Source organism: Pygocentrus nattereri, chromosome 9 (assembly GCF_015220715.1).
Source record: "Pygocentrus nattereri isolate fPygNat1 chromosome 9, fPygNat1.pri, whole genome shotgun sequence".
Lineage (NCBI taxonomy): Eukaryota > Metazoa > Chordata > Actinopteri > Characiformes > Serrasalmidae > Pygocentrus > Pygocentrus nattereri.
In genome coordinates, this window is record NC_051219.1 from 26,530,076 (window position 1) to 26,544,492 (window position 14,417).

The 14,417-nt window shown below is 37.9% G+C and overlaps 1 protein-coding gene across 1 annotated transcript; it reads left to right on the top strand.

Moving 5' to 3' along the window:
• The first annotated feature begins 2,882 nt into the window (after nt 1–2,882).
• On the top strand, nt 2,883–11,326 carry rab5if (RAB5 interacting factor). Its single transcript, XM_017698189.2, has 4 exons — nt 2,883–3,150; nt 8,700–8,803; nt 9,360–9,489; nt 10,678–11,326. Exons 1-4 carry the CDS (start codon nt 3,046–3,048, stop codon nt 10,717–10,719), a joined length of 381 nt encoding a protein of 126 aa, XP_017553678.1. The 5' UTR covers nt 2,883–3,045; the 3' UTR covers nt 10,720–11,326.
• The last annotated feature ends 3,091 nt before the right edge of the window (nt 11,327–14,417 follow it).

Sequence of the window (14,417 nt, forward strand, 5' to 3'; positions counted from 1 at the left end):
TGCGTCATCAGGAGCTCTGCTGAGCTCATGGAGCAGCAACACAGCCATGTGTACAGCCCAGCTATTGTATCTGCGCCTTTAACTCGGTCGTTGCCGACGTTTATTTAGCTTGGGTTATGTATTTGTTTACGTTTTCTATAAACTTCATTTTTTGTTCATTTATTATTTCAAAAATATGTATATATTTTTTAAAATATGTATTCTGCCATTCTCTAACTTGTTTATGGATTTGTTTGTTTTATATGCTGCTTTGTTGCTGCTATTTTCTAACTTGTTTGTGTATTTGTTTATGTATCTGAAGCAATTTCCTTTTCTTTCACTTTACTGTTACTGTTGCTTTGCAACCTTTATATAACCTATATATAGTTTTTTTATTTCCTAGCATATGTATGTATTTTGTTATTCATTATATTTTATTTTTCTGTTCTTTAAGCTTTTGCTTAACAACTTGTTTGTGCTTCTGCGTTTTAATGAATTCTGTTTCTATAAAGATTTTTTTTTTATAGTTACTGTGGTTTATTTGTCTTATTCTCTAACTATTCATGTATTTCTTTAATGTAGTGTTCTTTCGTTTTACATGATAAATGAATGAATGAATGAAACAGTAAGAGAGAAGTGGAGCAGCCCTTAAAACGGGAGGGAGAACACTCAGTGTGTGGTGAAGGTAATCATTGGGAAACACTGCCCCTCAGTGGAACTGCTACAGGAGGTTAAATAGTGCTGTTAAAGGAGGAAAACACTATAACTACAGTATGATCAGCTCCCTGTTATTAGTCAGGCTTCCTATATTTATCTCAAACCCCACTATGATCTGAGACAGTTTATCTGCGCCCTGCTGTAGAGAGGGGCACTAGATCTATAGCCCGTACAGTTGTATGCAAAAGGTTGTGCACCGCTGATTAAATGGCGTGGTGTTGAATTTCTAAGGGGAAATAATTTCGCACATCCTCTACAGAGGACACACTTCAGTATAACATTTTTTTCTGCTAATGTTTGTGCACAGTTTCTGATTATTTGCCATTTTCACTGAAAAACACAATATAACCCTTTTCACAGGCCACATTTTTGTTTTATTCTTTTACCCCTAAAATGTAAAAATCAGCAAATAAACCGTGATTGTACATTAAAATGTGCAGAATTGTGTTTTCGCTTAGAAAATAAACAAAAGAAAGCAACAAAAAAAGTCTTTGGACCAGGGGAGCCCAAACTTTTGCATATGACTTTATAATTGTGTTTATTTTACCCCCATTTTTCTCAGTATTAGTGACATGACAGTATTGTCAGTAGTAGTGACATGTTCTTTTAATTATGTTTTACATTACACTGGATTGCAGTTCTATTTACATTATTATTATTATTATTATTAATAATATTATTATGACAATAACACGTCATTTTACCAGCAGCACCCAACTGTACCTCCTCAGTGTGTAGTCAGTCTGTTTTCTCGCCCTCACAGCGCACCGCACATTTTTTGTGTTTTCCCGCTAATTTAAACGTGGAGTCCGTTCCCAGACAGGGATTAGGCAAGTCTGGACTCCACGGCATTCTAAAAAGGAAGTTCTCCATTGAACAGAAATGTAGTCCAAGACTGGAGGCTTAATCCCTCTCAGGGAATCCAACGCAGAGCCAGTCGGCCAAAAGACGCGCCTGGCGCCTTCAGTGTGTTTCTTCAGTTTTAGCGCTGGAGCTACAAGGCGATCTTAAAAAGACGGTTCTTTAAGGGTTGGCTGCCAATAGAACCCTTTTCACTGCTGTCTAGTAGAACCATTTCCAAAAAGGTTCTATATAGAACCACATACAACACATTCTCCATCAAAGTGAAGAACAATGGTTCTAGAAATCAGTTCTTTAATGAAGAACCCATGAGGAATGATCTTTTTAAAGGATGTAGCTAACGCTAACAACTAAGCTTAAGCACAAAACTACAAAAGCACGCGCAGACAGCCAGAGGGCAGGTGTGGACCCCCAGCCCCCAAACCGTGTGGTAATTGTGAGGATTTAGACAGATCCATGTTAGCATCACGCTAAGTTAGCTGTAAGACTGTTCTTTGCAGCCACATTTGCCAGAAACAAGCATCAGGCACCAAACATGTCCTGGCTGATTGACACATTTGGGGTATGATGTGCAGAGCAGGGCTGGTTTAAAGGGTGGTGGCGTTAGGTCACAGCACATTTTGAGCGCAACGCTGAAGCAGCTGAAGGTGGAAAGATGGTAATGATAATAGTTTGGTTAGCTTCATTCAGCAACAAGTACATTGATCTAATAATGTCACTTTTGCTCGGATGATCTACAGAAGACGCCTGCTCTTGTATTTCTTTAGCACTTTAGTGGCGGTTGGGTGGCAATACCAGTATATCGAAAATTAGTCACGTGACACGGGAAACACGGACGAGCTACTTTTTTGGTTCAGTTTATTATATAAAGTCATACAATAAAAAAGCTGGAAAAAACGAAAAGAAGAAAACCAAGTCATTATCCTCCTTTCATAACGTCTTTCATAATAACACTGGGCCTCTTCGTCTATTCTTAAGCCACAGCCTCAGCCGGAAATATTAGCAAGATGGTAATCGGCTACCGAATTATTTACAGTGGGTGTAAAAGTGAGTTGAAGATGAATTTAGAATAAATTAAATTCAAGATTAGTATGAGGGTTAAAATTGGCTTCAGTTATTACATGAATAACGTACTAAAGAAAACATTAATTCCTTCATTGGTTGCCAAGTGTTGGACTCCAGTAAGTTACTCCTTGCTTTATCAGTAGTCCCACGCATTATTGACTCCTACCCCATAGGCGGCGCTATGATGATTTTGCACCACTTTCCCCGGTTTAAAGAGAATTTTCTGATTGGATGAAAAGTGTAGACGTCGCAGTCAGTGGTTGGCAGTGACCGCGCATGCGCAGTCAGGGTCCAGCGCACGGTGTTAATGAACGGCGCTTAAAGCGGAAAAAAAGAGCAAGAAAACCTGCGAAGATTTAAAAAGAGAGAAACACAGCGGGGTCAGAGCCAGACAGGAGAGAGGGATCAGGGAGGAGAGAGAGAATGAAGAACAGCACGAAGAGGAAAGAAGAAGCAGCGCAGAGCAACGGAGTCAAACAGAGCACATGGAGTAAAGCACTCCGGAGCGGAGCCGTGTGGGAGGATAAGGTGAGAGAGAGACTCAGAGAGAGTGTAAGAGAGAGAGAATTGAGAGTGGGGGAGAAGGGGAAAGAGTATAGGAGATGAAGAGAGAGAGAGAGAAGCATTATAGAGGATGAAGAGAGAGATGGATAAAGAATAAATGAGAGAGAAAGAGATTGGGGTAAGGGGAAAGAGAATAGGAGATGAAGAGAGAGAGAAGCATAGAGGATGAAAAGAGAGATGGATAAAGAATAAATGGGAGAGAAAGAGATTGGGGTAAGGGGAAAGAGTATAGGAAAGGAAGAGAGAGGAGGAATACAGGGAAAAAAAAGAATAGTGGGACAGGAAGAAAATATAGGACAGAGAGAAGGAATAAAGGAAAGTGAGAATATGACGAAAGGATACAGCGAGAGAATACATATGGGAGAGGAAGAAAGAAGGAACCTAGGAGAAATTGTATGAGAGAGAGAACATAGGACAGGGAGAATCTGATGAGGAAAGCATACAGGAGAGAGAAAAGGAAAATGGGGGAAAGAAGGAGAGTGAAAATAAAATAGACAAGAAGGAATAAATAAAGGGGAGGGAGAATATGTGAGAGAGATAACATATAAAGAATAAGTATATAGAAGAGAGAGAGTGTAGGAATATAGTTAAGGCAGTGAGAGACAGACAGTTGGCTGAAAAGGGAAGTGAGAGAACGTATAGCGAGAAAAGAGAGAGAGTGTGGGATTTGTGGTGTGCAAAATTGTGATCTTGTGTTTGAATCTCTTGACAGATGTGACTCTTTGGAAATAGGCCTCTGAAGTTGTGCGCTGGTCTGTGTTCGGCGTCATGCCCGTGTTAGGAACTCAGAATCTGAGCCGTTTTTCTCTGTGGGGAAAATAAATAGTGTGGAAAACAAAGACCCTCCAAAGCTGATACGCTTTGTCTGGTGTACATTTCACAGCAAAAATAAAATCTATTGACATAAACTCTCTTTACATTTAATGTAAGTTATTGCTCTCTTTTGTAAAGTTAATATTTTGGCGATTTAAAAAAAAAATTTTTTTTTGGAGTCGTGACAAGATATATATATAATATAGCGTTCATGATGTCACGTGTAAGTAAGTCTACTATTAATCTTCGACACTGTAGTAACACCAGCTACTTCAAGTGTACACTAACTGGACAGAGCTTGTTGGCTTGTGTTGGTTTATGTGTCAGTCAGTCTGTGATGATGTGAAGTCAGTAAGCAGCAGTGAGTAAGTTAGCCAGCATGTAGCAGTGGTCATATTTGGTCATATACTGCTTAATGACCTCATATTTTAGATAATCCTGTGCTATTCAAAGGAACAATCATTTCTGGTCACCACAGGGCACGACAACCATTCTCCAAAAACTGCATTCGTTTTCCACACAGAGAAAACTGTTTAGACTCCGACCTCGTAACCTGGACATGACGACCCTACTAAAGTCTACTGACTCTCTATAAAGCACCACATGGGCCATGAAATAATAACCGCTGTAGGCCTGTATCCAATAGAGAGCCAGTGTGATTCATTAGTCATATACTTTGGTTTGCAGTGCATCGTGACTTTTTAAAGGTGTAGTTCAGCAGTATAACAGCTTCACACATTTTCCCCTTTACCCCAAATGTACCTGATCAGCCAAGATGTGTTTGGTGTCTGAAGTTTGCTTCTTTAGTTTTGGCACTGGAGCTACGAGGCTAATGTGGCTAATGAGTGTTGGAAGCTTATGGCCAACATTCAGCATAGTGCTAACTGATTCTAGGAACGGGTGATGTTCAAAGAATATAGTTTTATGATACTTAAAGAAAATTTCATGTTTTTTCCTGATGTTTGATAATTTGGAATAGACAAAAGAAGGAACTGGTGGTGCCACATTTAAAAAATACTACTGAAAACTGCAATGATTTCTGTTCATTTTACGTTTTACATTCTCTGCTGTACTAACTTCTGTAAAGCAAGCACAACTATGCTATCATCATAATCAAATGTATGGATATTCACTGTTCTAGAAGTACTGACAATCTCCACAGTATGCTCAGAAAAGCGCATTCTAACATAATTTATCATAATAACGATACATGTCGTTATTCATAATGCCCAGCGCTATCTAAATTAACACACAATTGCCTCAGGCTGTGTGGAGTTGTTCAGTAATCTCTAATAGATTTGCATATAGGCCTGGGAAATGTAACGGTTTGTTTATATATACACAATTTATCGTTATTGTCATAAATTATGTCACAATATGCTTTTCTGAGCATATTGTAAATCTCTTCTGTGCTTAAAGAACACTGATTAACCATGTTTCATTACATTGAGCCTAATTAGGCCTGTTTATTTGGATTTAATGCAGTGCCGTTTGTAAAACATTGAATTATTTTTAATTATTATTATTGTTATTATAGTATATGTGTCACAACAGCTTCTATTTTATCTGTTACAACTCATTCAATCTCAGAAAAAATGAAATATTGTGATGCATATGCAATAGATGCATTGTCTATCCAAAGATCTCCATCCTTTAACAGGGAGTTGCACCATTTTTTCAGAATTTTTGCTTGATTAAATGGTTAAGGTGCAAAATAAGGTCAGGCAGAGTGGTTTGGTGTGAAATTCTTCATTCTGTAGAAAAATTACGATTAGATTTGTTCGCAGTGGTGGTGATGGGAACCAGGTGTCGGAAGAGTTGAATGCCTTTTGAAAATTTGGTGGAACTCCCCTTTAACAGAGCACTAGATAGGCAGTGCAGTTTATTACTGAAAACTGGAACACCAATACTGACACACTATTGTGAACCCTGCCTTGATTTGACACGATGCTTAGGATGTTCTAGCTACTGGTCGCCTAAATAATTTGCGTAAACCTGTTTGTGAGTGACTGCCCTGCAGTGTTACACAGGGGATCCTGCGAGATTTTGGCTGCCAGACGGATTTAAAGAGATAATCCAGCCGCACAAAGCTAACGTGGCGTACGGTGGATGAAAGGCTTGTGTGGGTTGAACTCTCCCTTTAAATTGAGAGTCTTCTGCAGTGAGATGAACACAGAAGTCATACATATGAGTGAAAGCGGCAATGTCGGGATGCTGCTTTAGAAATTTTACTGTGTTAACAATTCCATTCATTGAAATTCAAAAGTCAAACTGTTAAGGTTATTCTGCTTTAATACTGCAGCTGTATTTCAGTGTAAAAAGTAACAGAAAAATATTGACTAAAGAAACAGTAGAAATAACATTTAAGTAATCTTTAGTCAAGTTTAATGTGCAGAAGACCCCGCCACCCAATATTTAATGTATTTAGTGTACTCCAGAGGAGCAAAACGTTTAGGCAACACTGGGTTACTGTGCTACAATGTGTTTTTATTAAAGGGCCAATATCTTGAAAAATGAACATTTCTCACCTTTTTGAGTTTGATGCAGTGTATAAACCTTATTGAAGTTTTTAGGCATCATGTTTATGCTCCACTCCATACTAAGCTGCAGAAACAGCCCATTTTGAATTTGCTGGTTTTGTGATGTCACAGAAAGCAACTTACATTTTGTTTACATTTGTTTACAGTTTAGCTCCACGCATTCACACTACAAAGCTATAAAGTTTATTTCAGCCTGCCTGCTTTTTGAATGGGGCACAATACAGTGCAGCCAATCAGAACAGAGCTCATTAACATGCATCAGTCTTATAGGCGCAGTTATAGAAATGGCGTATTTAATTATAAGGGATAAAGAGAGGTGGGAGAATGGTCTCATGGACATGAGTTCTGATTGTTTTGAGTACATAAAACCAAAGGTTGCAAGGACAGTACAGCGTACAAGGCCTTTAACTGTACAGAAATAAGTGTTATATTTATCTGTAATGCTGCTCCAGGTGAATTTAGTCCCAATTTCTACATTTGATGAATGTTCGTGTTTTGACATCAGCAGATATGTGCACGAGAAGTCTAAGATATCAATGTCAGTCTATGGTTACCATATTGGGTCATCCCAACTTTACAGTGGAGTAAAAACTTACACAAAGGTCTGAAACTGTCACTGGGTTGTTGTAAGTTGTATTGACTCCACACACCCCGTCTCGTCTCCAGGCTTAATTTTATTGTTCTGTTTTATGACATTAGCTTATGAAAAGGTACAAATATGTACTTTTTATCTGGAAAACCTTATTTAAGGTTCACAGTTGGACCTTAAAACCACTGTTGTGTGGTTGAGTGAACATTTACGTTGTTTGTACCTTGATGAGCGAAGAATGTCCCTGCACAGAACATTTTATTTCTAACAGTGTAATTATTTTAAGTGAAATTTCGGAAATGATTTTTTATGTCCGTTTTGCTCTGCAACCTCGTTTGCGTGACCTGCCCTGGTCGTGTTGCTGTCAGTCAGTCTGAGGGACCTGAGCATGTTTAAATTGGGGGTCTTCTGTGAGGATTACTATTTTGAGCCATCATCAAGCATTTTGCTGTGAAGTTTGACCCAGTGAAGGGTAGAGGGCAGAGCGTATCTCCTGCCTGACCAGTTTGGTGTTTGAAAATAAAACATGCTGGTGATGTAGTAGTAGTAAACATATAGGTTCTAGAACCTTTATGAAAATGTTTCTGTAGCACCAAAAAGGTTCTATTGTTATGATGTCAAGCTTGTAATAATAGAAGAACCATTTTTGGTGCATTTTAATTCTGAACCCTTGAAGGACTTTTTGTTTTTATTGGCTACTTTAAAATTCTTAACATTTCAAAACTGACATTGATTTACTGGGCTATGAATTACAAACTACTGCCTCTGTTACACACGACTGTTGATACACCTTTCACTTTACTCTGCTAGCTGGCATGCTAAAGGCTACACAGCTAACAAGAACACAGAGGAAAACATTTCACCGCAGCTCTACTCCAAGTTTATGGCCAGACAAAGCAGTTATTCACATGTCATGTATGTTATGCTCAAAACCTCTTAAAAATTTTCCATTGCAAAATTGAGCTCCTTGAGGCTAACCTGCCGAGGGCGGGCGCCTTCGTATGAATGATGTTTTTTCTTTAACCTCAGCTAACCGGATATCCAGTCAGTGATGCTTAGAGACACTCAGATATTTAAATTAGTAGGAATGCACATCCCTGGTCTCCTCAAAATGCTTTAAACTGTGAATAAACCAAGAGTTAATGGTTTGATGTCTTGATTATAGCTATTCAATCCACACTACTATTAACTATTAAAATAAAAAGTGATTCCCAAGTCTCTGTCTCCAGGGTGAGCAGCAGAGTTTTGAAACCAAACACTTCTGTTGTAGCTGCCCTTCAGGCCTGTTGAGGGTGTGTTAACTTGATTTTGCTTTGAATATCAACAAATGTGTAATTTGGGGTGTTCAAACTTTTGCAAACGGCTGTATTTCTTGTATCTCATTGAGTTCTGCTAGAAATATGGAACAGACGGACTTTGCTGTCAGGTTTGCTGTCCGGTTAAGTGAATGACCATCATAGTAGATAGAAGTATTAATATTTCTGCAGTTGTAACACTGACTCTTTGCTGATGCTTGGTTCACTGTGATGCAACCTGTTTTTTGTGTTAATCTAATTTCTTCTCCTCCACAGGATGAGTTTTTAGATGTCGTCTACTGGTTCCGGCAGATCATCGCTGTTGTATTAGGAATAATTTGGGGAGTTGCTCCACTGAAGGGGTTCCTGGGCATAGCCATGTGAGTATGTAAGCTATAGAGAAGCTGAAAGCAGAGCTTTCGCGCTGCTGTAATTATACTGTAATAAAACAATACGTCAATATTTAATCAAATAAACGGTCCATATCATGAATCAAGGCATCTGGTGCAGTATATAAACATTAAAGATCCAAAACATTGGCTTCACATTAAATCTTTTTCATATAGCCTCCTATTCAGCCTACCACATTTTTACACTGGAGTAGTGTTTCAGCCTACATGATGTACAGGGCAGCCAATTAGACAAGAGGTTATTTACATATCATTCTTAAAGGGGTGGTACAAATTCAGCCTGTTCAGTTCTAAGGGATACAGAGAGGTTTGAAAGTAGTCATAAACAAATGAAATGGTACACAAAACCATACAAATGTTGTAAGTGGCACTCAGGATCGAAAAATGCAAGGAAATTTTGGGATTCGGGCCATTTAATGCATCACAGAACGTGTGTGTATACAAAAAGCTCTTTTGTATGAGTGGAGAAATAACAGTAGAGTTTGACTTGAATGCCTGTCTGCATTTGTTTTTATCTGCTCCACAGTTTCTGCATCATCAATGCGGGTGTCCTTTATGTCTACTTCAGCAGCTTTCAGCAGGTGGACGAGGAGGAATATGGGGGAACGTGGGAGCTGACCAAAGAAGGGTTTATGACTTCTTTTGCTTTATTTCTGGTAACTACTTATGTTTCTCTTAACGTTCGGCTGTGTGGGTCTGATGAAAATGAATAATATTGTTATTTAATGGTTTGGCTAACATTTTATTATTATTATGTAACAATGTTATTATTATTAGACATTATACCCAAGGCACACAAGTTGGACAGATAATTAGAAATAAAAGGAGAAGCAGTACCTTTTTAAAATAAAATGTTTGTTCCTTAATTTTCACAGAATCGATAGATACATTTACAGTATACAGTTTAATGCTAATTAAGGTTTGGGCGCCCCTAGTCAGACAACAACAAAATGTTCTTTTTTTTTTTTTTAACTTGCCTAACTTAACCATACCAGACTTAATTTATATGCTTTTTTCTTAATGGGATATGAAATATTGCATATATCCCTTCATATGTATACAGTCACATGCAAAAGCTTGGGCACCTTTTGTCAGATGACATGATGTCCTTCTAAGTGCAAATAAGTTAATATATTGTGTATAGAGAACGCTTTTAAACATGCACCATGTATTTTTATTTTTATGAGTTTAAAATGTTGAAAAAATAAAACAAAATATTCTTGCACAGTTAAATTCAGCTTGTAAACTGTAAATGTCCAAAAGTATGTTGTAGAGGGTGTGTTAATTTTTCACTTAGAACAAATTTTGCATGCAACTGTATATCCAATTTAGTAAATTAATAAAATGCACATATTTTATCACAGTAACTCAGCGTCACCAAAGTTCTACAACATATAGAACATTGCTTTAAAATTACTTGAACATCACAAATGATCATATTAACGCACAAGCTATGTTTCCATTGTCTTTCTGTGCAAAACTGCGAGCAAGAAATAAAAAAAATGTGTGATTATTATTGTTTTTGGTTTATTTTGTTTTGCTGTATTTTTTCTTTGCCAAAGAAAAAAGAGCTACTTGAGCTCATTCCATCTAAAAAGGCTGCTGCACATCTGTCTCGGTAAAAGCTGAAAAGTGCAGAGTTCTTTTATTCCTAAAAACGCTCTCAATCCAGTCTTAGTTAATGAACTGAATTTATGCAACATTTTCAGGTACTGATTAACACTTTTTTCCCATTATAGTTGAACTGAAAAAGGACAGTAATGTTTCCATAGCCTACATAACCAAACTTTTGGATGACTTGTTTGTCTTTTTTTTTTTTTTTTTCTTTTTATTCTCGTTTTCAGGTGGTGTGGATAATCTTCTACACAGCATTACACTACGACTGAGAACTGCAGCAGAATCCACTATAGAAACACGACCATCCCGATGTTAATGGTAGGCTGGAATGGGCTGCGTCTCTGAGGCGTTCCGAGTGCGTCACCAGCAGCATGTCGGGGCCTGGAGACAGGTGCATCATGGGTACACTGAATGATCCATGGGTCATTGAGTTTTTAAGCTAATACTGTCCAGTGCACTGCCATGTGTTATGATTCAAATCTATTTTTTTTTCTTTTCTTCGAATGAATGACTTTATATCTGCAGAGTTAGGAATTAATTTAAACATTGTTTTCTTCTTCACTGTAGCTTCTAGATCAAACAGTCTTACCTGATGTTCCACATAGATAATTTAAAAGGAGTGTGTACATTCTGTATAGTTCCAATTTTATCAAGTCTGCAATGTATTAATCAGTTAATTGTATTTCTCGGTTATGTCTCATCTGATGTGACCCATCAGTACTTCTCAGTATTTTATAGCGTGTTAATAGAAGTGCAAATGTACATGTCAGCTTATAGTACTGTAACTGGTACACATGGAGAGACTGTATTTTCTGCCTGAATTTTTCTGAGGAGTCGCATTAAACATGGGCTTTGTTCGCCCCAGGTTTTCCAACAGATGTGGTGGTGATTTTGTCTGTCTGTCTGTCTGTCTGTCTGTCTATGTATTTTTTTTTTTATTTTTGTCCAGAGTCAGTAGAATCTGGTGTAAGAGGGTATTAACAGGAAGCTCCAGTCTATCTGGTTGGATCACAATATGTTGTAATAGTGATGCATGTTAAACATAGCAAAAAAAAAGGAAATGGTGCTCTAAAATTTGCAGGCAAAAGCCTATGAGTTCTCTGTAGAGGATGTATTAACTTATTTACACCTAGAAAACAAGGGTTGCTTAAACTTTTTGCAGGAATATGACTGCACCAGCATACGTCACATTACTGAAAATGCACATTGGTTGTGGCTTTAAACCCCACAATTTGTCAACGAACAAGAAAGTGCTAGATCATGGCCATGTGAGGTTCCAATTTCAAGTAATAGTACAAGCCCAGTTTAAAAAAAAAAAGTACATAAAATGCAAACAAAATCTGAAAGCAGCGATGTCTAAATCTACTTTGACCTGTTTTTGAACAGTACAAAGACAGGAAGGTGTTCATTATTTTCATAAATGTTAGCTGAAATAACATCTTCAAAAAAAAAAGTTGGGACAGTGGCAATTTAAGATCTGGATTGTTGCTAAATACTTTGAAAACACTTTAAATATGATATGCTCATAATATAAAAGGATATAAAAATAGCCACCTCTTTGCCAAAAAATGCATCAGCAAATCGTCTGTTTACTTGGTCAAGCACACATGCAAGACTTCAGTCCTTGTGGGCCAAAACACTGCAGATTCCAGAATGCTGCCTCATTAAACGCACCTGATTCAGCGCATCACCTTATTAGCAAGGCCTTCATGAACTGAATTCAGAGCGTTAGATGTAAGTAAACACTAATCTCCTCAGCACTTAGGCTCAGGAGGTCCCCAGGTTGACATTACCTGTGGTAGAGTGAAGGTTCATTGTAATGCTGTCTCTACCATTGAGGAATCATTGTTATTTTAGGGAGCCTGGAACAGATTGTTACCTGTGTAAAGTTCAAAATCAAGGCTCTGTCCTTTAATCAAGGTGGCCAGATTTCTGAAATGAAAACCAGGGATATTTCCAGTTCACCAGTCAAGGTATCATTAAAAAAACTAATGCGTTCATATATGATAAAATGTGTAAAATTGGGCACTAACTAAATAACTTTTAAACTGTATCAGAAAATCTTTGTAGAAATAAAGTTGCTACGTCTAATGGCTCAGGCCAGGATTAAGCAGGGCTACATTTATAACAATACTGATAGTCATTGAATGAGCCCATAATTCCTATTCATTTTAAAAATTTGGCAGTAAATTCAGACCTCTGGCTGTAGCCCAATAGCTCTGTAGATCACATGGTAGCTAAATTCAAGTATATTGTATTTATATTCAAATCAGATGGTAGCACGATTGAAGTCCTATAACCCTGCCTCTGTTTTAATCTCTGGGTCACTTCATGTCTTGAAAAGATATTTGTGATGATGATGTGGACTCACCTGACACTTAGCAGCTTCTGGTCAAGTTTTATACAGCAGTATTCTCTAAAACAAGGTGAGGGTGTGGTAGAAGTGGTTAGTAGATAGCAGCAGCCCTATCTGTTGGTCCACCTGCACGTCTTTGGTGCAAGGTTGTTCTTTCTTTCTTCCAATGTGTTTTTAATTCACAGTTAAAAATGAAGATTTTTGGAGACGGACCACCAAAACAGGCACTGTCCCTGGAAAATGGGCATGTCTGGTCACCCTAAATGTTATGGGAGTTATTAGTGGGTAATTTACACACCTGTGAAAGCACCATTAACACTGAAACACATTTTGGAGGAGCATGTGCTGCTTTTCAGACACCAGCTTTTTCAGGGACATCCAGGCTTTATTTCAACACGACAACAACAGGAAACATTCTGCATGTGTTACAACAGCATGGCTGTGTGATCAGAGTATGGGTGCCAGAGTATGACCAGCCTGCCTCCTATTGAAAATACGTGGCACATTATTAAGCTCTCCATCAATCTGAAGAACCCTTCAATCATCTAAACACATCTTTGAGTGTTCATGGTTCTACATAGAACTATTTTCTTTGCAAAAGAACCACTGAAGAACCATCTTTTTTAAGAGGCCAGCCTCCAGTTAGGACACTGTCTGAAAGAAGAACTAGTGCTAAGATCTAGGAAAAAAGATACGAAAGACATAATTAAGACATTAACCCAGGTCACCCAGACGCAGGAGGTAAGATCAAAACAATATTTCACATTTGTGTTCCATGTCCACTGCGAGCAGCAGTGGAAATGTTAGCAAATTAGCCTTATTAATATGCTAATTTTTTAATGTGTCTGTATTAGAGGTAGGCAGTATGGCAAAATACATCACCATACTATAAGACATAACAATACATAATATGTACCACTATATTTTGTTTTTCTGAGATTTAATAAGTTGGAACAGGCGCGATAGAACTTGTAGCGCCATATATGGAAAATATAATGATATTAATAACAAACCTACGGCCTCATTATGCTCACTGTGTACCACAGCATGTAGTCAGTCAGTGTACTTTAAGTCCTGACAATAGTCATGCTCAGAAAAGCATATTGTGTCATAATTTATCATGAAAATGGTCAAATAACGTTTAACTGCCCTCCCTTAGTCTATAGTCTTTGCCAAGGGCTCCAAGTGTTATAATATCTGCATCTGCAGTGTGTTTTCCCAAATATATTGACCCATATCCTTTTAGTCAGAGCCCCCTGGCCCCAATGGCCTGTGACTGACTGCATAAAACATCTTAAGTACTTATCTTAACGTCAGTGCTTAAAGAGGAATTCTGCATATTTCGGCATAATTAAATGGTTAAGAGTTAAACAGAATCATTCAGAGTGGTTCGGTGTGAAACGCTCTGTTCTAGAGAAATTTAGTCAGAATTGTTCACAGTGGTGGTGATAGGAGCCAGAGGTCCACCTCTAAAAGCTCCCTCAAGAAAATGATCACATGAAATGGTTATAAATACACTGCCTAATGTGTGAGACACTGTTTTGTGACGGTTTTGAGAAGATTTTTGCCTAAAATATGTTTTTGTAAACTCCATTCATGGTGGAGGGATAC

Bases quoted from the DNA above. Each gene is read 5' to 3' on its own strand.
- rab5if (XM_017698189.2), top strand. From the start codon at position 3,046: ATGAAGAACAGCACGAAGAGGAAAGAAGAAGCAGCGCAGAGCAACGGA. The intron at 3,151-8,699 runs GTGAGAGAGAGA...TCTCCTCCACAG, and splicing joins GAGCCGTGTGGGAGGATAAG to GATGAGTTTTTAGATGTCGT. The intron at 9,490-10,677 runs GTAACTACTTAT...TCTCGTTTTCAG, and splicing joins CTTCTTTTGCTTTATTTCTG to GTGGTGTGGATAATCTTCTA.